The sequence below is a fragment of the Arvicola amphibius genome, chromosome 17, assembly GCF_903992535.2.
Source record: "Arvicola amphibius chromosome 17, mArvAmp1.2, whole genome shotgun sequence".
NCBI classification, from domain to species: Eukaryota; Metazoa; Chordata; class Mammalia; order Rodentia; family Cricetidae; genus Arvicola; species Arvicola amphibius.
Genome location: NC_052063.2, coordinates 32382586 through 32403946, shown reverse-complemented (window position 1 = coordinate 32403946; position 21361 = coordinate 32382586). Strand labels below are relative to the sequence as shown.

Genomic DNA, 21361 nt, shown 5'->3' with positions numbered 1-21361 from the left:
GCCATCAGCCAGCCAGATATAGGGAAACAGCAAAAGTAAGTATACGGAAAGAAGACTGAACACCTCAAGGCAAAATGTAGATGAACAGAGACAGGTGACGTTAAAGAGCCAGCCAGAAACGAGCCTAAGATAGGCCGAGAACTCAAAACTAATAAGTCTCTGGGTCACGATTTGGGAGCTGGTTGGTGGTCCAAAGAAAAAGCCTGGAACACCCAAGCACTAAGTATGGGTCACATAGTGAGACTCCGTTTCAAGGGGGAAAAAAACAAATTTCACATTTGGATAGTTTGAGGCAATCTAATTGCCATAGATCAGTTTCAGAAAAGGGGAAAACACATTCTGAAAGGGTTGCCTGTGTTTCTAGGTGAGACCTGGGAAAATTAAGTCAGCAACTCTGGCAAACTTACTTAGAGGGCTGTGTAAAGATTCTCCCCCCCAAATGTTAGTGTGGGTTCTAACAGATCCGGGGGATGAGATGGTAACCATCGTCGGTGGCTGTTCCCTCCGGGGTACATCTGATTATTGCTGTCTTTGGTCAGAGCAGCTGTGATCTTCCATACGAATCCCTCCTGAGGCTGGCTTATTAACATTCCCATGTGAGGGGAGGCGGAAGGCTAAGGAATCCCTGCTCCTCTCCAGCTACTGCAGGGTAGCCTCCTGTAGCTCTTTCTAGGTCAGCTGCCTGGAAGCTGGCTGTGATACAGCTTTCATGAGTGTTGCCCATGCTGGGGTGAGGGGCTTTCCCACAAGTAACCTGCTCCTGGAAGTAACCTGAACTCCAAACTCAGGTTCACTAAGCTGACCTTTAGACACAGTTATTTCTTTGGTCTGTTGTTGCCCTCTCTATCTGGGACCAATAAATATACCCACCTTCAAAAATCCCCAAAACACATACTCATGGATTTTGTAGTATAGCAGGGTTATGGACAAGCAAACACAACTTGGTCTAGTTGGGGTGAAGCCTAGACAGGGAGGTTACTACAGAGGCCCAAAGAGAGGTGATGTCCTCAGTATTAATTGGCTGCTGCAGTCACAGAAAGGGTAATCATTACCTCAGGCTCTTCCTTCGCAATGAACCTATTACCAACCCTTTCAAGACTGCATAGTAGACCCTAGAATGTAACCTTACATGTCGTGGGTGTGGGTGTCTTTTATCAACTTTATGTGTTAATGATCATAGTTAATGATCAAGGGGTGGCTCTGTACCCCAGTCGGAGAAATCCCTGTGCTCCCAGTCTTAGCCAGGTGCTGTAGTTGTGTAATTGAGCTGGAGAAACTCAAAGATGGTGCTCAGCCTTCCCAAGCACCCTCAGGACCAGGCTTTGGAGCCAGATGCCCTGCCTGTAGTTCTTACATCTCAGGGAAAGTTCTAGTTTCCAACTGGGTCTCCTTTTGACTGACAGCTACACAATGCGGGTGGGAAAAGGAGAGAAAACGCCTATTTACAGGCGGGTCAAAAAGTGACACACTTGGTGATGTCAAGGACTACCGTTGAGAATGAGAGACACTTAGGATTTCTGAGACAACCTCTCCCTCACCCAAGGAAAGTGGGGGGAATGGGTCTAGGTGGGAGACCTTTGGGGAGGGTCAGGTCCTTAAGGCTGTGGTGGAGATGCTAAAGTGTAGCTCTTCACAGTCATTGGCTTCTGGTGTGGGGAGGTGTTGAGAGGAAACTGCTCATTCGTTCCCAGCTGCTTAGACCTAAAATAATCACATAGAAACAATACTGTTTGGCCAATAGCCTAAGCATATTTCTGGTTAACTCTTTTTTTTTTCTGGCTAACTCTTATATCCTAAACTAACCCATCTCCATTAGTCTGTGTACTGCCACGCGGCTGTGGCTTACTGGGTAAAGTTCTGTTTGGGGTCTGTCTCTGGCAGGGCTACATGGCTTCTCCTTGACTCCGCCTCCTTTTCCCCACTATTCAGTTTAGTTTTCCCTTCCTAGCTCTGCTCTGTTCTATCACAGGCCCAAAACAGCTTCTTTATTCATTGACCAATAAAAGCAACCCATATACAGAAGGACTTCCCACACCATTTCCCCTTTTCTGTTTAAATAAAAAGGAAGTTTTTAACTTTAACATAGCAAAATTACATATAACAAAACAGGTGTCAAGCAATTACAGTTATAATATTTATATCTACTTTATCTTTTATCATAACTAAGAAAAACTATAACTATCTATTCTTCAACTCCATCAAAGACCACAGAAGAATATAATATTACCTAAGTAAACAGGAAGTACATTGTAAGCAACTTCCAGAACTCTAGAATTGACACAGACATCTCACTGCCTGGACAGTCACCCAAAGTTCTTCTGTAACATTGGAGCATCCATCTTCAGCCTGCAGGCCATAGTATTCAGCAGATTTTTCCATGAAGCAGGAAATTTGAAGATCTGTTTTGTCTTGTGATGACAGTCCATCAGTTGCTTTCTTCTGTGTTCTGCAGAATGTCTGGCAGACTCTTTCATGAAGCAGGAACCCTAAAGGATGGTCTCACCGTTAGGCAAGTTCAGCAGTCATTTCTCTGTGGGTCCTGCATTCACACAGCATACCATAAAGCAGTTCAGGAAAGAGCAGTTTCTTTCCCAAATGGCTAACAAAATCCATGAGATGCCTCTTCGATGCCCATCATTCTCTTGAAGTAATTGGTGGTGCCAGGAGCAAATGTGTCTCATTGTCATGAAAAGTCCTAAGTTTTTAAAACATTTTAAATGCCATATTTTGAAGGTCTTTGAAAGATTTGAAGAATCTCTATCTAATTGAAACATATCTCTATATATCTAAAAACACTAACATAACTTCCAAGTTTGACTATTATAAATGATTATCTATTAACCTATATTTCTTAATTATACATTACATTTGAAATGAGTTGCACAAACACAATACCTTAATCAAGAGCAGAAATATACATATAACAAAATTGACCTTAAATTTGTATTCAATAAAGCAAGGTCCATATCAATGCAAATCTGTATAGCATATCCCCCTTTAAATGTAAACAAGCATTTATAAACAATATTTTGGAATTTGGGCACAGTTCACTTTAAACTGCTTCCTGCTTTTTATTGGATAAAATGATTTTTGGGGGTGTTCATGGCGACCTTTCGGGGGGGTCTTGATACATCAAACCACATTAGTCTGTAATTAATCCACAGGTTCTCATCTTCTGTGGAAACAAAAGCAGAACCTCTTTTCCAAAGCAACAAATATTTGACCCAAATTTTGGAATCAAGATACCTTTAAAGTATATAGGACGGTTTAGATTAGCAGCCCATACAATGAAATGTCTCTTTGTACTTAGCTCCTTCGCAGTCAAAAAATTCAAAGAAAACACAATAGTGTACATAATCCAGATTCTCTATGTATATTCCATCTTTATGTGGCTTATTTGTTTTTAACTCTATTACTTTTTATTATTTATTTTATTATCTTTACTCCTTTAATCTATGACTGTCTGTACGTTCTATATTACATTTACTGTCTCTTTACTCTTTTTTTTCTCTCTCCCAAGCCTACATACATTTTTTTAAAACACACTGTGTCTCGTTTAGAGGTCTTTTATGTCTGAATCTTTCCTGGTGTGTATATGAAATCCTTTTCTGTCCAGAAGCGCTTCTTAAAATGTTAAGCATAATTACTAAGACTAAGGCTGCTTTGCTTTTTGGCTCTGCCCACCCAACATGGTGGGGCAGAGGTCTGTTTAGAGGGAGCCATGCTCCCAACCCCATTTTCAGGCACACAGTGGGTCTATGTTTGTTGCCATTAAGCAGGTTGTAGCACTCTGCTCACAAACCCCATTTACATGCTTGAACTTCTGAAAGAACCAGAGTTCATGCTGGCAGCATGGCCCAGGAAGCTGCCATTTGGAAACTGCCCATTTTTTTCTGCTACCACTGAATCAGGAAGAAAGACCTCTCTTAAAGGAATCATGCCTCTGCTTGCTTCTAGTAAACACAGCAAGAAGCTGAGTTAAACTCTGGCTTTTTGTATCTAGAATTCCTTTTCAAGCTCTCTCAGGTTTTCGTGTAAATGTAATTACCCATGCTGATCTGCCAATCTGTTGTTGGAAGCCACCTGTTTGTTCCCAGACTTGAAATAACCACTCAGAAACTATATTATTTGCAATACTGTTTGGCCAATAGCCTAATCATATTGCTTACTAACTCTTATATCTAGAATTAACCTATTTCCATTATTTTATATTTTACCATGAGGCTCATGGCCTATGGGCAAGGTTCCAGCTGGCAGCTGCTGTCTTTCTCCACTGGTGACTCCATGGCATCCTTTAACTCTGCCTACTCTCTCTATAGATGTATCTCTTCCCGCCTGGCTATATTCTGTTAAGCCATTGGCCGAAAGCAGCTTTTTTATTTATTAACCAATAAACATCTACAGAAGGACTTCCCACACCAGGGAGAGGCCGGAGGGAGGACTCAGTTATCTCTGAGGGGCTGCCCATGCCCTGATGCTCATATGAGCAACGCAGATTGCACTTGGTCCATCTTTTTTTTGGGGGGCGGAGCAAGGGTGGGAGAATGGACCTGGGAGGAAGGGGAAGCAAGTGTGATTGAGATGAATTGTATGAAATTCCCAAATAATCAATAAAAATATTATGTTGCAAAAAAAGCCACCGTACTCTAGATAGAGCCATTCCTTAGAAGTCACCTGTTTGACCTTCCAAAGTGAGCCTTCTACAGAGTGTTTGAGACATGTTTGCGGGCATGGGAGAATTTCTTAGGGCTGTGAAAGCCCCATGAGTTGGTTCTGCTCAGACCTGGAGTCTGGCATGTATGCTAAGCTGCAGCAAAGTCTGCCAAGTAGAACATAGATGCAGAGAGGTTGCTCTCTGGTGGGGCAGGAGAATATTACAGCACAAGGGATATCGGGAAATTAGTCTCTCTCTAAAAATCTACCTCTCCCCTTCTCTTTCTTTCCTCACTACTTAGCCCAGGCTGGCCTCAGATACCCCCAATCCTCCCGCCTTCTAACTCCTGGGCATTCGATGCTACATCCATCTTCTCAAATTCCTATTTACTGTAGCATCGAATGCCCAGGAGTTAGAAGGCGGGAGGATTGAGACCCTCCTCTTCCTGTTCTAAAGAGGTCGAAGTCTACAGAGATCTAATACCCCTACTGAAGTTCAGATCCCTCCTTCCCCTACAGTTGTGTGCACACGTAGCTGTTATGCCCAGATCTGTGAAGTCCCCCAAAAACAAACAAGGAGACTGAATTCTGTATGCAAAGAGCCTTTATTTTATGCAAGTTTGCAAACTTGGTCTCTCTGCATGTCCAATGTATTGGAATAAATGGAGAGTCCAGAGGTCAGTTAGAGTTGGGTTTTCATAGTAGTAAAGGTGGGGGTGAAGGGTTTCTGAGGTTCAGGACCCTTGATTGGCTGACATTTGTCTAGGGGTGTCCTGGTGAGTTTGCTGGCAGGTGATCCTATCTACAGCAGTTGGAACTTTAGGTGTTTCCTTTGGATGGTCTGTTCTTGGGTGGTACTCAGGTAATCTTAGTTTATGGTCCTTTTTGCAACCAGGTATTGCTTCAGGGTAAACTACTGAGACTCAGGCCTCCGTTAAATTTGACCGCTGAGTCCTACTCTGGCAGGTGATAATGGTTGGAAGTAAAGAACTTCCTTTGGGTGGTCTGTTCATATTTAGCTTACCACAGCTGGCTCCTGCAGTAGCATTGTGACCATGTGGTGGCTGTCTTCTCACAGTGCTAGGGGCCAAACAGCACACTTTGGGCTGCAACTTTCAGGTGGTTTGCTAGCTGGTGAAGCTGACTGAGCTCTCTCCAAAGAAGACTAGAGGCTGGGCAGTGGTGGTGCACACCTTTTATTCCAGCACTCAGAAGGCAGAGGTAGGTGGATCTCTGTGAGTTGGAGGCCAGCCTGGTCTACAAGAGCTAGTTCCAGGACAGCCTCTAAAGCTACAGAGAAACCCTGTCTCGAGAAAAAAAAAGACTAGGGCAGCTGGTACGAGAGGTAGAGCACATCCTGTGAGACCTGTGCCTGGCTCTAGAGTCATGCCTGAGCTCTGGGAGAGCCAGAGCCCAGCTGGGGGAGCTGGACCTGTCATTGGAATAGAACATCAACCTTCGAGTAACTCTCCCATTGCAGAGCACAGTGAACACCCCCACCCCAAACTAGAAGAACAGGTTGCATGACTGTTGTGCAAACTTTTGTGGGAGACAAATATCTATTCACCCCAGAGAAGACACTAATGGCAGACCAAAGAAATAATTCTACCTGAGTCTAGCTTGGTTTGTGAATGAAAAAAAAAAAAAAAAAAAAAAAAAAGAAAAGAAAAGAAAAGAAAGAAAGGAAACACGACTGCTCCTAGGTATGGTGGAGGAGGTTTAGTGTAGATACAGCCGGAGGCAGGGACCTCTGGGAGAGTCCAAAGTGTACATGACCCTGATCTGGGCCATGGGGAGAGGAAGAGAAGGGAGAGAGAGAGAGAGAGAGAGAGAGAGAGAGAGAGAGAGAGAGAGAGAGAGGAAAGCAGGGGAACCCAGTGCAACAGCTACAAAGCCCAGGGGTACAAAAAGAGTGGGTAACTAAAACAGCTGGATTATATAGGGAAGGGCAGCCAGGGCCCAGGTCTGGAAAGTTCAGGGTCGGGGCGGGATGTGCCAGCCAGGAGGGCCCTGTAGCAGGTAGGGGTTGAGGAACGTAGGGAGAATCTGGCCGGCAGTCCGCTTTGATATGTTAAACAGGCACCTCAGCCATTTGTCCCAGGTTGGAAACCTAGCTGGTAAACCAATGAGTTTAATTAGGATTACTTATAGGAGCTTGAGGAGTTATTTATAAGCTTATAGGCGTATGGGTAATTTACAGGGGTAAATTACTGAAGAAAATGTCTCAGCAATCGTGAACCGCTCATCCACCCACCGGTAGGTGTGTGTCCTCCAAGCCCGCGACCATCAGCTGCCCGTGTCTAGTTTCTGGTCAGTTTGTTACCTGCTAAGGTCACCCGAGAGAAGGGAACCTCGACTGAGACAGCCTCCACGTGACGAGGCTATGGGTAAGCCTGTGGGAGCATTGTCTCAGATGTGTATGGGAGGGCTCAGCCCACCGTGGATGGTGCCACTCCTAAGCAGGTCACGCTGTAGGAGAAGCAAACCAGTAAGTAAACAGTCTTTCTCCCTGGCCTCCGCTTCAGTTTCTGCCTCTGGGTTCCTGCCATGGCTTCCTCTCATGATTTGTCAGCCCATAGAAAAACCCCCATGTCAGGGTTTAGTGGCCGAGGAGTACCTTGGCCATTGGGGCCAAGGGATGCTGCAGAAATCACACCATGCAACAGATCATGCGAGCGATTTATTGGGGACAGGGAGCGAAAGGCCACCTTTAATGTGGGCAAGAGAAAAGTGGGCCAGTGGTGGCGGGGACTTATAAAAGGGCATGCATTTCGCATTTGGCTGCTGGTGCTGAGTTGCTCAAGGAGAGCTGGGATGTGGGGGTGGGGTGGTGGGGAGTGGGGAGTTCTCAGGGGAGAGATTCTGGTTCCTAACACCCTATGAGTTGCTTTTGGTCATGGTGTTTTTTATCACAGCAATGCACACCTTAAGGAAGACACTGCCTAGATGTCCCAGAAAGGAGTGGAACCTCTTGAGTCCACCAGTGACAGTCACTGAGGATGGTGGTCCACCACACTTCCCCTTCCCCTGACCCTTGTATTCTTTTCTGCCCCTCCTTCTGTTAAACCTGAGATTCTTGAGGAGGAAAAAACAAAAACCAAGTCCACAGCTGTCCACCTAAAGCAAATTGTATTTTGGGGTACACCTGGGACTGGCCAGTTGGCTGTCCCCCCAAGTCAGGATTTGAGAGAGCAGCCCCCACTAGCCTCCTGAAGAGGGTTGGTAGTTACACATTGTCAGAGGGATACAGAGAGAAGGGGAGAAACGGGTTGCAAAAAGTTGACTTCAGCCCTTAGAAACAGGAACTTCTTTTAATTACAAATAGAAACCTTAGTTTGCAAGGATTTAACACAGGACAAACAGGAACCTATTCTTTAACTAGGGTTTAACACTGGACAAACAGGAACTTCTTAATTACAATTGAAAACCTTAACTTGCAAGAACTTAACACAGGACAAACAGGAACTTAATTCTTTATCTGTCCTAATGGCAAACAGAACTTTCAACCTGCCAGGTATATTCTTCCTGTTTCTGTCTCCCATTAACTTGCGAGGGAGACGGAGGAAGAGAAGAGATGGTGGTGGCGGGCCAAACAAAACTAAATAGATATGAAAATATTATAAGGAAATTCATTACTTTGTAAGTAATTATAGGAGAGAAGGAAGTAAATCAGAGATGGGGCGGGGCTTCTTAAATACCGCCCCCCAGAGATCAAGGGGCTTAGTCATGTGATGATCTGATCTGTGCCAGTAACTGCGGACACTTCAAAAGGGCAGCAACCTTGTCATTGCCAGAGGACGGACCTGGCTAATAAAAAATCTTGACTATTTGGAGTCTTTGACACGCCACTTGCTCTCAGTGTCAGCTACCACTTGGTAGTGGGAATGAAAACACACCACTTACCCATGAAAGAAATACTGACTGGCCAAACTGGCTTAGATTAGTTAACAATACCTGCTGCGTCCTCTCCTTACTGTTTACCCATCAGGAATTACTACATCCCGCCGTATGCCTATTCTGGAGTTGTGCCTGGATGTCTACTGTAGGCAGGGGAGATAGCTTTAGTTTTATGGCTAGTCTTGAGCAGGAACATTTGAAGAGAGGGCTCGGAAGGGTGAGGCGAGCGATGGCTTTCTACTCAGGGAACCCAGTTTAGGAAGTGACCGAGGTTGTCAAGGTGCAGGGAATCTGGAGGAGAGATGGTCAGTTTTGGACTATCACAAGAGCTTCCCAGGGACCTAGCCTGAAATACTCTGTTCATCCACCCACCCCTGTCCCCCATGCCACACACTCACACGCCTACGCCCGCATAAATTCAGAAAGCACCTAGGAAGAGTGACAAACAAAACGCGAAATACCGGCTCTTGCAAAACTACGGATTCCTGCCTTCAAAAAGCTCACAGGAGGAGATATAAATTAACCAAATAAGCGTGTAAGTTTTTGTAAAGCTGCTTTTCACCCCCTAGGGGCTAAGTGTGGGTTCCTGGCTCCGCCCGGCCGTCGGGGGGCGCTGCCTCCTCCCGTGCGGCGGGGGGCGCTGCGGGCCGGGCGGCGGGGGGCGCTGCCTCCTCCGGGACGGCGGGGGGCGCTGCGGGCCGGGCGGCGGGGGCGGCCCGGGCCGGCTCGGCGAGCGGCTCGGCGGATGGAGAGTCTGGCCGCGGCCGGCGGCGCCGCCTCCTCGTCGGGCCGGGGCCTTTGTGTGAGGCGGCGGCGGCGATGGTGCTCGGACCCCGCGGAGCCGGGTAAGCGCGGCCGGGTGAGGGCTGCCCCTGGCCGAGCCGGACTCCCGCTCGGCCTTTCTGTCGCCCTGGCTGGGCGCGCCCTGCCGGTGTCCCCAGCCGGCTCGATCTCCCTCCCGGCGACCGGGCCGCGGCTCTCGGGCCTCGGCTCGGCCGGCTCCCGCGGCGCCCGGCCTGTGTCCTGCGGGGGCAGCCCGCTCTACCTGGGGCGACCGAGGTGCCCCCTCGCCGCGGTGGTGCGCCCTAGCCCGGTCCTGCCCCTCCCTCGGCGGATTGCACGGAGGGGCGACCGCGGCGCCGCCAGACCGTTGGGGCGCACTCCTTGCAAGTTCCAAATCTACCGGGTACCCGGACCCTCCCACAGTGGATGAGTGACCGCCAGGGCCCGGGAGACGTGTGTTTGGTACCCGGTAGTACTCAGACGTGTGCTGGGCCCCGGAGAAAGTTGGGAATTGTTGGTAGGACCTGGTGCGATGGAGAAAGGGGCTGTGCTGCTCAGGGCGAGTTGTGAGCCGCACAAGCATGTGACTAGCACTAGCTGACTGTTCTTCCGAGGTGTGCGGGAGCCGAAAGGGGAAAAAGTATTAAAAAGGCTTGAAGGAATCTTTCCTATGCAATCGATGTCTTTCATAAGGCATCCAATTGTTAGTGTAAGGTTGGCAGGGAGAAATACAGCATACCTAAGTAATGTTAAAATACCACAGTTGTGTTTGCTTTGCTTTCTTCCTCGGTTGTTAGTTTAGCGTCATCGACAGTAGTAGTTCCAGCAGCGTCCAGAATGGCTCTGGGAAGGGCCAGGGAGTAGGCACGCAGCCTGGGAAGGGCGAGATGGGAATTCAAGAGGGTGAGATTTTGAACTGGGTCTGGTGGCTCACACCTGTAATCTAGCATTTGGGAGGTGGAGGCAGGAGGATCATGATGAGTTCAAGGCCATCCTTAGTAACAGCAGTTTCAAAGTCAGCCTGGGCTACATAACACCCTGTTTCAAAAAAGTAGAAAAGAAAGAAAGAAAGAAGAGTGTGAGCTTTATTTGGAGGCCTGAAAGGACAGCAATGACAGACAGCTAAAAAGTAGACACCTTACCTCGTTCTGTTTTTTTTTTTTTTTTTTTTTTTTTTTTTTTTTTTGTTTTTTCGACACAGGGTTTCTCTGTAGCTTTGGAGCCTGTCCTGGAACTAGCTCTTGTAGACCAGGCTGGTCTTGAACTCACAGAGATCCGCCTGCCTCTGCCTCCCGAGTGCTGGGATTAAAGGCATGCGCCACCACCGCCCGGCTAACCTTACCTTGTTCTCAGTAGCTAGTGGTGCTTTGATAATGGTGTGCAAGTTGATTTGTGGCGTTTGGCATTGTGAGGGAAGAGGATAGACTTTAAATTACAAGGGAAACTTGACTTAGGAGGTTAATAAAAAGATGGAGCCCGTTGTTTTGGCCGTACAAATTATTGTGTTCAGTGGAAAACTCCTAGCCAGACACCTATGGCCACATGGCTCTTCATAGCCCAGACTGTTCTAGAACTCCTGATATTCTGGCCCAAACCTTCCGAGTGCTACAATTATAGGTATATGCTATTGATAGATAAACCTGGTCTCTTAGGCTTTTAAAAAGGATTTTTTTTTAAATTTTTGTTTCATGTGTATGAGTGCTCACCTACTTCTTAGATTTTTTTCCTCATCCCTTTGGGGTTTCGTCACAATGATTCTCTAGTTGGGTTTATACAGGGAACAGATCACTCTCCTCCCTTGTTCTCTGGTTCTCCTGATCGCTTACCCCTGCTTACCCAGGGCACATTCAGAGCGGTGGTGTCCTATACAGGGCACATTCAGAGCGGCGGTGTCCTATACAGAGGTCCTTTCTAGGGATGTCTGGCAATCTTTTTTGTCTTGTCCACAGATTGACCTTGCTGATAGAGGCCACTTCCTAGGAGCTGCTAAGATGGGCATGAGAATCAAACTGCAAAGCACCAACCACCCCAACAACCTGCTGAAGGAACTCAATAAGTGCCGGCTGTCAGAGACCATGTGCGATGTCACTATCGTGGTGGGCAGCCGCTCCTTTCCTGCCCACAAGGCAGTGCTGGCGTGCGCAGCTGGCTACTTCCAGAACCTCTTCTTGAATACTGGCCTTGATGCCGCCCGGACCTATGTGGTGGACTTCATTACTCCTGCCAACTTCGAGAAGATTCTGAGCTTTGTCTACACCTCGGAGCTTTTCACAGACCTGATCAACGTTGGGGTGATCTATGAGGTCGCCGAGCGTCTGGGTATGGAGGACCTGCTTCGGGCCTGCCACTCCACGTTTCCTGACCTAGAGAGCACGGCAGTAGCTAAGTCCTTGACCAGTGATAGCCAGTCTGGTACTCTGAGGTGCCCTTCAGTAGATCCCACCCACCCTCTTGGGGAACTCCGGGGAAGTGGGGAACACTTTGGTCCTGAGAGAAACTATGTGTTGCCTACTGATGCTGGAGGGAGCTATAAAGAGGAAGAAAGGAATGTTGTCAGTGACGCTAATCACAGCTTGCCCCTGCCACAACTGCCCTTGCCACCAAAGACAGAAGACCACGATGCCCCTGTTTCCTTCACGTCTGTTCCTACTGTGGTGACCCAGCCAGTCCTAGGCACTGTCAGCACGGGCATCCAGACCAGTGCGAGTTCTTGCCAGCCATACAAAGTTCAGAGCAATGGAGACTTCAGTAAAAGCAGCTTCTTCGCCTCCGACAGTGCTATAGACATTACAACTGGGACCAATTCCTGTTTGAGCAATAGCGACCACTCCAGAGATCCAGGCTTTGGGCAGACGGATGAGCTTCAGCTGGAGGACCTGGGGGACGAGGACTTGCAGTTCGAGGACCCAGCTGAAGAGATTGGGACCACTGAGGAGGTGATCGAGCTCAGTGATGACAGCGAGGATGACCTGACTTTCGGTGACGGTGACAGCCGGGAGAACAAGGCCATGCCCTGTCAGGTATGCAAGAAAGTTCTGGAGCCCAACATTCAGCTGATCCGGCAGCACGCTCGGGACCACGTGGACTTGCTCACAGGTAACTGCAAGGTCTGCGAGACCCACTTCCAGGACCGGAACTCCCGGGTGACGCACGTCCTGTCCCACATCGGCATCTTCCTGTTTTCCTGCGACATGTGTGAAGCGAAGTTCTTCACCCAGTGGCAGCTGACGCTGCATCGCCGGGACGGCATATTTGAGAACAACGTCATTGTCCACCCTAACGAGCCCCTTTCTGGGAAACTGGCTCTCTTTCCAGGGGCAGCCTCCCCAGAGTTGAAATGTGCTGCTTGTGGGAAAGCGTTGGCCAAAGATTTCCATGTGGTCCGAGGCCACATCCTTGACCATCTGAACTTGAAGGGCCAGGCCTGCAGCGTCTGCGACCAGCGCCACCTCAACCTGTGCAGTCTCATGTGGCACACGCTCTCTCATCTGGGTGTTTCCGTCTTCTCCTGTTCAGTCTGTGCCAGTAGCTTTGTGGACTGGCACCTTCTAGAGAAGCACATGGCTGTGCACCAAAGCCTGGAGGACACCCTGTTCCGCTGCCACTTATGCAGCCAGAGCTTCCGGTCTGAGGCTGCCTACCGCTACCATGTCAGCCAGCACAAATGCACCAGTGGCTTTGACACGCGGCCTGCTCTGGGGCTACAGCACCTCGCCCTCCAGAAGCGGAAGCTGCCGCCTGAGGAGTTTTTAAGTGAGGAGCTGGCTTTGCAGGGCCAGCCTGCCAACAGCAAATATAGCTGCAAGGTCTGTGGGAAGAGGTTTGCCCACACGAGTGAGTTCAACTACCACCGGCGGATCCACACGGGTGAGAAACCTTACCAGTGCAAGGTGTGTCACAAGTTCTTCCGAGGTCGCTCAACCATCAAGTGCCACCTCAAGACGCACTCGGGGGCACTCATGTACCGCTGTACAGTCTGTGGCCACTACAGTTCCACCCTTAACCTCATGAGCAAACATGTCGGTGTCCACAAGGGCAGCCTTCCGCCTGACTTCACCATCGAGCAGACCTTCATGTACATTATCCATTCCAAAGAGACTGAGAAGAACCCGGACAGCTGACGGGGTCTCTGCAGAGCTGGGGGGGCTCCCAGGTGGCAGCCGGGTAGTGATTTTCTAGAGGGTCCTTGCCCAGCTGACACTACAGTTTTGCCTTGCTAGGAATATTCTGTATCGCGTTGAGAGAAGAAAGAGCACATAAGCTGTTACTGTTTGTTTGCAAGAGGCAGCAGCCCCGGTGCATTTACCTCCATACCTGTTCTTGCCCACAGAGGGGCTGCATTCTTGGTTATTTTGAGGCTGGTCTTTAGGATCTAGTCAAGCGGGCCTGTCTACTAGGTGCCCTTTGCCAGTTTCTCTTGTTTTAGTTTACTGATAGATTTTATGCTGCTAAGAACCTACCAGCAGCCTCACTGGATAGAAGAGGTGGAGAGAGGTTTTCACTGTGGGGGTGACTGCCTGACCTTTGGCAGGACAACAGCTCTGAGAAGGTTTGGGGAATGTGGTCATTTGGAAGGATGAGCAACAGGGCAGGGCGGTTCATCTCGGGGTCCCACCCCCTCAGTAGGGACAAGGTGTCAGGAGCTGAGGGCGCTACTTGCTCCACTTCTCAAATCTCACGATTAGATTGAAAATCTCTTGTCAGCTAGATCTAAACTGAGGTTGGCAAGCTTTGGGTGTCCCATGGTGCCACCCGATGGGAAGCCTGGATGGATGGAAGAAGATGTCCCTCTTTTTCCTCGTTTCCAAAGAAACATGATTTTTTTAGAGTATAGCCCTGGATGTCAAGCCTTCTGTCACAAGCAGAGAGGACAGAGAGCCACTTCAATGTAGTCATCTGTCACCTTGCCACCTCCTTAGCCCTACGTCTCCTGGGCACGGAGGAGGAGACTTCTCTGACAGCAGCAGTCTTGCCTTAACTCACATCAAGTCTCCCACTCAGGGTGGTTTGGCCTACAGCGTAGACGAGAAGACCCTGTGAGGCGGTGGATCGTGAGCCCTTCTGGATTTAAGGAACCCCATTAACTGGTGGCATATGGCAGGGTGTGCGCTCTGACTGTCCCACGTGGGTAACTTGTTTACTTGGTGGTAAAAGTATGGGAGTTTTGCGTTGATGCTGAGCGTCGCCTCCAGGGGGCGCTCTTGGATGGTAGCTGGCTTAGGCCTTCGATGTGGCTGTTTGGCTCCTTAGTCTTTGAAAGGGCCTTGCCCAAAAAAGGCTGGAGGAGAGAACCCTTGATCTTGCATACTTATAAGATGGCACCTCAGTAGCTCATACTACCTCACCCTGCTCAGGTGAGCTCTGAGAGTCCCTAATTTTGGGCCCAGCCACTGCCACTGCCCCTGGTGGGACTCAGCAGCACCCTGGGCTATTTCATAAACAAGTGGTTTTAATTAACTCACAAAGCCTTTTTAGACATTAATATTTATTTATTTTTGTTTTGTATACATATTACCCAGCATCTCTTTTTGATAAGTGACTGTAGGAAAATTAGTTTCTCTCAAGAAAGGACCCATATTCCACCAGATGGGTATGGCTGTGGATTTGGAGAACAGGCGTGTAGCGCGAGATGTGCCAGGCCTTTTAAGGAGCACATTTCGCTTCTCCAGCTGTAGTCTCTAGCAGAACAAATCTAGATCAAGTCACATGAAGGTTTTCGCAGTTTTTATCCGTCCAGCGTGGGCAGCTTCCTGTCCATGTATCTTAAGACACAGGCAAAGCAAAGCTGTGTCCTTGGGCTGGGGAAGCCTGTGAGTAAAGAAATGCCCAGGGCATTCCGGGGGCTCACATGATGGGCCTCCGACAGTGGCTAGTCAAAGGCCGCCTTCTCATTGGGAAGTCATTGCCACGACTCTGGTTTCCTTTCCCTGGGGATGGGTAACAAGCTACAGTGATGGACCTGCTGAACTTCCCGAGACTGCTGGTGAGGAGTGAGTGTGGACCGGCTGATGGGGGGGTACTTCCTGACCTCAGCCAGGTCACCGAGAGTGGAGAAACCCTTTTCCGTAGCTTATGGCATCGTGAATGCTGGGTGGTCCGTCTGTCTACTTAACCTGAAACTGTGAAGTTTTCCCTTTTTGCCATAAACCAAAAAGCAGATCTTTGAACTTTTGCCCTTTAAACACTAAAACCAAATTGTGCCCTCTGGTCCCTCAAGGTTAGTTGATCAGGGAGATCCACTTGGTCCCAGTCAGACATGTAGCAGGTGGAAGCAGTGGCTCATGAGGCTCATTTGTCCTGACCACGCCTCTGTGGGTAGCCCCACATCCGTTCCTGTCTCCCCCTCTGTGTGAAGTTGTTTGCTTTCCCCGAATCTAGTTCGTTCTTCTCTTGAGTTGATTTACTTGAAATGTTACATGATAGTGAAGGGTACCCAGGCTACCTGGTGGAAGGTGTTTTGCAGTTTTAGTTTTTGATACCCATTTGATTTCATGTTTGCCTCCCTTTTGAATTTCCGTTTAGCACTATCCCCCACTGTATTGCGTTAGAGTTCTCTCTGACCCTAGAATGTTCCATCCTTGCTTCCCCTCTCTTCGGTCTGTACTCAGGACCCACCTGCAGAGTTTTCAGAACTCTGCCCAGCAGTCACCCGGGCTGCTGGTTGACCGTTTGGAGAGCGTTAAGACAAACGAGAACATTCCTAGCTTGTTTCCTGAGGGAAATTGTAATGTTGGTGCGGGAAGCTGGCATAAACAGCACGGACTGTTTGTGGCCAGAGGACAAGATGTGTCCTTGGATGCTGTGGGTGACCCCTGGCGGCTCAGTGATGTCATGCACTGGCTGGAAGCTCTACTGATTGAACCCTGGTATTTGGTTCTAAGTTTTGAGATTCTTTGGAGTCCCCGAAGTTCATGGTTAGTTGGGAAGAAAAGAAGTGGTGTTGGTGGGGTCAGATAACGCTAAGAACCAGGAAATAGGTACGAATCATATTTTACTTTATCATGACATTCACAGCCCTCTGTCTCCAGGGCAAACCTGTAAACTTCAGTGCTTTTTCCCTGGGCAGGATTTTGCTACTGATTGTCTTCCTCTTTTGGCCTCCTGCTATGCCCTTCCCACTAGACCCTATACTACTCAACTTTGAAAATTAATTTAAATCCTTTCTAGATGGACACTGAGTTTGTTGGCAAGGGAGTGGGCCCTATGAAGTAGTCTCTGCCTGTCTGGGAGTACCTACATGTCCTCTCCCTCTCCCCAAAGTGTTGCTCCACGTGAGTCAGAAAGTGGGTGACAACATGCGTTCAGTGTGGTCACACGTCACAGCTAGTGTCAGAACAGACGGCACGTGATGACGTTCGACGCCTTCCTCGTCAGTCCCCCTCCCCCACCTGGAGTAGCTCAAATCTCTGCTGAAGCAGAGAAGCTGTTGATGTCTAACCCTTCCATTAAATTAAGAAGTACTGACCTCCTAATATTTAAGTGTTTACTATCTGCTGTAAAGTTTTGTATATTTTGTAAACCTTTTTCCCCAAACAGTAGACGTCTAAAATCCTACATCTGATTCTTTTATATTCCATTGTTCAGCACAAAGTGTGGTTTTTATTTAGAATAAAAAAGAAAAAAGAAAAAATTTGAAGTGGGAGTTCTTTTTCCGTGTGTATGCAAGTTTGCTCAGGCCCGGAGTTCAGCATCTGACTCTGGCTGGCCTCCAGAGCTCACGCCAGCCCCACAGATGCCAGGATTCTTTCAGACAACACATTGTGTTTTCCTGATGCTGGAATTCCCCAGGACCGGTGTGTTGGCTGTTTTTTTTAGTGGGAATTGAAGTCAAGTACTCAGTGTCTCAGGGAAACATCCCCGAGGTTATCTTGTAGCCTGGAGAGTACAGTGGGCCTCTGCAGAGGTCTCAGCCCAAAGTCAGGAAGCAAGGGTTCTTGCTATTGCCACTGCATGGTGAAGTAGTGTAGGAGGCAGATGGGGTGGTAAAGAGGGAGCGAACAGGAGGCAGAGGCTTGGCGTTTTGTAAGCTAGGTCCTAGTGTTTTCCTGCAGAACATGACCTGTGGTCCCTTTGGTCCTGAAGCCTGAGGCCTGACCAGTCATCTGCTTGGTAAATGTCTGGTGAGGAGAACAGCCTGGGAGTCAGTGTACCTATTTCTGCTCATCCTTGCTTGGTGAAGCAGCCCTCAGGAGGTTTCGCTCAGTGACACCTGGTCTACGTGTAAGATGTGTTACCAGTGTCATAGTGGTGTGTGTGGGCATCAGGACAAATGGGGACAAGTGAAGAAGGGTTTCTAATGCAATTTCTGCATTATTTGGTTAAATTTTTACTGTAACTTAAGCAGCAACTAAGACTTCTGGGTCAAAAAGCCTTGAACTCTGCCCCCGAGGAGCTGTCTCTAACTTAAGAGCCTGTTAGCTTTGGAGCCAGCACACCGAGTCAGCGTTGGTTCCCTTTGCACATTTGGCAGAGCCAGAGGGATTGGTCTGGTAAGTAGAGGATGAGGTTTCTGCAAGCTAAACTGGCGTGACGGACAGATCCCTGGAGCTCTGGAGGCGCAATGAGAGACCAAGTTGGAGATCAGTTGGTGGAGACATCTCATGTTGACCTTCCATATGTACAGGCACACACTTGAGCATACGTCTGTGCGTGCGTGCACACACACCCACACCCCCATTCCAGAGACTCTGCTGGTGAGCAGAACTTAGAGAGACAGTGAAGAGGTCAGAGGCAATTATGGGGGCACCCATTACCAGAGCAGACTGCAAGTCCATCGACCTCCATATGCTGCCCAGGGGCCTAGGACACAAGGCAGACGCTAGAGTTCATGTTCGCTGCCCTGTTCACCAAGTCTGGCACCCGAGCCTTTGCCGCAGACTCGCCTGTTAGCAAGAGGACATCTTATCTATAGTGTTCCTAGACAAGGTGCTGGGCAGGGAGACCTTGGAAGGACTTGGCTAGGGAGAACTTACTGTAGCTTTCTCGAAATGGAGAAGTCAGTCTTTGGCTCCTTTCCCTCTCCCTGTAGGGGACAAAGGCGGAGGCACAGAGTGAATGTCCCCAGATACTTTGTGATAATCTGAGAGATGGAGTGGGGTGGGGTCACTGGTGGCCCTGTGCTTCTCTAGGAAATGGGGTATCCTAAGTTCAAACCGGAAGGTCATCATGAGGAGGCCTCTGCTTTGGGGTGTGTGTGTGGGGGAGCAGGATGGGTGGGGGAAGGGAGGGTACCACAGGGAAATGGAGCCACACTTCCTGGATGACTGGGTGGAGGGACCATCCTGCTGAGCCAGCGGTGGGGTGCCTGCCGAAGACCCAACTGGCCAGGCTGTAGTCCCCACCCCCTTAGCTCACTCTCTGTGTACTGCTAGAATGGCCCGGCAGAAGCCTCCTGGGTCCTTGGCCTCTGGCCCCTTGTCCCCACAACTTGCTTAGTGAGCTGGAAGATCAACAAGCACACAAACACAAAAGCAAAGTTTTGCAAGGTTCCTGTGGCGCGGACTCTTTCCGCCCAGGGTGATTTATGAAACAGGGGCATCCAGTTCCCTCTGCAGAACATTCCTTCGCTTCCGTGCCTTCCGAAGCCCAGCTGGACGTGCACAGCGCTCAGATCCCAGCACAGCTGTCGCTACTAATTTATTTATTTCACCCCTCCCCCCACCTGTGTGGCTCCCTTTGCCAAGAAGACCCAAACAAATAGCTTACCACCAAGGGAGGACTCATACCCTGTCCTTCTCGACCTCCCCCACCCCCACCCCAGCAACGTTTTGATATATTTAAAACTGACTCTGAACAAGCCAGTTCCTCCCCTGTCCCCTCCCCCACATCTGGACTTTGTTACTGATGGAAGAGTCTGGAATCCACCTTAGCTGCCTATGGAGTTGCCGAGTGTAGCCGAGGAGTTCGGAGGCAGAGGAGATGTCTCCTGAGAGTTTCGGATGGGGTTGGGGTGGAGATCTGCCCCCGGCAGGCCGCCCTCCTTAGTAATGACAATGGAGTGTTGGGTGGAGGATGATGCCCTGGCCTGCTCCTTGGGAAGGTAGCGGACCACAATGCTCAGCAGCCGGCCCCGAAAGCTCGGGCTGAGAAAGTTGTACAGGATGGGGTTGAGGACACAGTGCAGCATGGAGAAGCAGTCGATGATTTCGTAGAAAAAGTAGAGCAGGTTAACCAGGTGGCAGTGGAGGAAGATGTGGGTCGCATGCAGGGTGAGCAGTAGCATGGTCACATGGTAGGGCAGCCAGCAGATGACAAAGACGGCTATGTAAGCCCACATCAGCAGGCACTGGCGCCTGCTCTCCGGCCGTCCTTGCTTCCGAAGGCGGCAGGCTGTTAGGATGTTGAAAACCGCGATGAGAGGGAAGGGCAGTAGGAAGCCCAGGGTGGTAGCAGACAAGGCCACTGCCAGGGCCCATGTGCTGTACGTCTCGAAAGGTGCTAGGAAGAGGCACATGGGCTCAGAGCCATCCATCAGCTGAATATGCACCACTTCAGGCAGCGGGATGATGGCCGAGAGGACCCAGACGCCTGCGCACACGGCCCTCCGTATTCGGTGCTGGTGGCGCTGCCAGGAGGCAGAGGCACTGGTAAGACTGACATAGCGGTCAATGCTGAGGCACGTGAGGAAAAATATGCTGCTGTACATGTTGGCAAGGTAGAAGTAATGGGTGAAGCGGCAGGAGAAGCTGCCCCAGAGCCAGGTGTAGTCCAGCATGACCTCCAGCATCCAGACGGGCAGAGACAGGATGATGCCCAGGTCTGCGATGGCTATGTTGAGGATGTACAAGTTCAGCAGCCCCGCCCGGCCTGAGCGGCGCCAGTTGACGCAGATCACCAGAATGTTCTCCACTAACCCTACCACAAAGATGGCCAGGTAGAGGACGAAGAGGACGACTTGCTTGGCATTCTCGTTGAGTTCCATGTGGCAATCCGAAAAGGTGTGGTTGAAAAGGTGGAGCAGTTCTGTCCAGTTGTGGATCTCTCCAAAATCATTGCCGGGTGCCGAAGTGGGGCCGGGCCCAGGGCTGGGTTTGTCTGACATGAGGACCAGCTAATTGCCTGTTAGAAAAGGAGGGAGGGTTGTAAAAGAGAGAAGAGAGAGCGCTCCCCCAAAGGCAGTCTCTGTAGCCCCCAACTAAGAGCCACAGGGGTTAAGGGAATTTGGAAAAGACTCCGGGGCTGAAGAGACACGGAAAGTATGTTTAGAACTCAGACTGTGACTGCTTAAGTTTGACCCAAGAACAGACACATTTTGTAGCAACATCAGTGTTACTTGTCCCCAACAAGGTTTCTTCCCAAGATTGGCAGTGCGGGCTTACCTCCAGCCCCAGGGGTCCCAACACAGACACACAGACAAATAGATAGACACCCACCCCTCACACCTCCGAGAGAGCCATTTGTCTCCCGTCTCTGCCTGCCATCTTCCCAGGGAGAAGACTGTGCTCACCTGACTTTCTCCTGGAGAACCTATCCTGGAGAGCCTGGTGGATAGCGGCTGGTAGTTGCCAGGAGGTTGTACGGGCTGCAGATGTGGAGCTGGCTCTGCCGCTGGCTTCAGGCAGCCCTGCTCGCCTGCGGGTAGTAGCTGTCACTGGTTGAGGCTCTCTGTAGGAGAGGGCTGGGTTTTTTCCTGTATTCTCCCAATCCAGTCCAAGGGGACAGGATGTCCCAGAAAGACTGACAGTGTGTGTGTGTGTGTGTGTGTGTGTTTGTGTGTGTTTGTGTGTGTGTGTGTGTGTGTGTGTGGTGGGGGTGGGGGTGTCAAACTGCAAGCATTAAAGCCCAGACTCGCTAGCTGTATGACTTGACCTTAATTAAGCCTCAGGTTCTTCTCATCTCTGCAAAATGGGGGCAACTACAGTATCTAGTAAAAGTGAGATCTCAAGAAAAAAAATTAATTAAAAAATTAAAAACAGACCTTGTGATAAATTTCTTTTTTCTCTAATTATTTTTTCTTTAATTAAAAAAGATTTATGTGTAAGACTTTATTTTGCCTGTATGTACATACATGCACATGTGTGCCTGGTGA

The 21361-nt window shown here is 49.3% G+C and overlaps 2 protein-coding genes across 5 annotated transcripts; one reads left to right on the top strand and one right to left on the bottom strand.

Annotated features, from left to right (window-relative positions):
- The first annotated feature begins 8696 nt into the window (after nucleotides 1-8696).
- Zbtb39 (zinc finger and BTB domain containing 39) lies at nucleotides 8697-16969 on the top strand. 3 transcript variants are annotated; one of them, XM_038314848.1, is made up of 2 exons: nucleotides 8697-9085; nucleotides 11283-16969. In XM_038314848.1, exon 2 carries the CDS (start codon nucleotides 11325-11327, stop codon nucleotides 13452-13454), a length of 2130 nt encoding a protein of 709 aa, XP_038170776.1. In that variant the 5' UTR covers nucleotides 8697-9085; nucleotides 11283-11324; the 3' UTR covers nucleotides 13455-16969. The 3 variants fall into 3 exon arrangements, with proteins under 3 accessions (XP_038170776.1, XP_038170775.1, XP_038170777.1); XM_038314847.1 differs by lacking the exon at nucleotides 8697-9085 and adding an exon at nucleotides 9331-9395; XM_038314849.1 differs by lacking the exon at nucleotides 8697-9085 and adding an exon at nucleotides 9806-9947.
- A 654-nt stretch (nucleotides 16970-17623) lies between these two features.
- Nucleotides 17624-20968, bottom strand: Gpr182 (G protein-coupled receptor 182). 2 transcript variants are annotated; one of them, XM_038314851.2, is made up of 2 exons: nucleotides 20780-20968; nucleotides 17624-20394 (listed from the first exon to the last, which is right to left on the bottom strand). In XM_038314851.2, exon 2 carries the CDS (start codon nucleotides 20372-20374, stop codon nucleotides 19199-19201), a length of 1176 nt encoding a protein of 391 aa, XP_038170779.1. In that variant the 5' UTR covers nucleotides 20375-20394; nucleotides 20780-20968; the 3' UTR covers nucleotides 17624-19198. The 2 variants fall into 2 exon arrangements, with proteins under 2 accessions (XP_038170779.1, XP_038170778.1); XM_038314850.2 differs by having other exon boundaries at nucleotides 17918-20391; nucleotides 20780-20967.
- Between the last annotated feature and the right edge of the window lie 393 nt (nucleotides 20969-21361).

Bases quoted from the DNA above. Each gene is read 5' to 3' on its own strand.
- Zbtb39 (XM_038314848.1), top strand. From the start codon at position 11,325: ATGGGCATGAGAATCAAACTGCAAAGCACCAACCACCCCAACAACCTG.
- Gpr182 (XM_038314851.2), bottom strand. From the start codon at position 20,374: ATGTCAGACAAACCCAGCCCTGGGCCCGGCCCCACTTCGGCACCCGGC.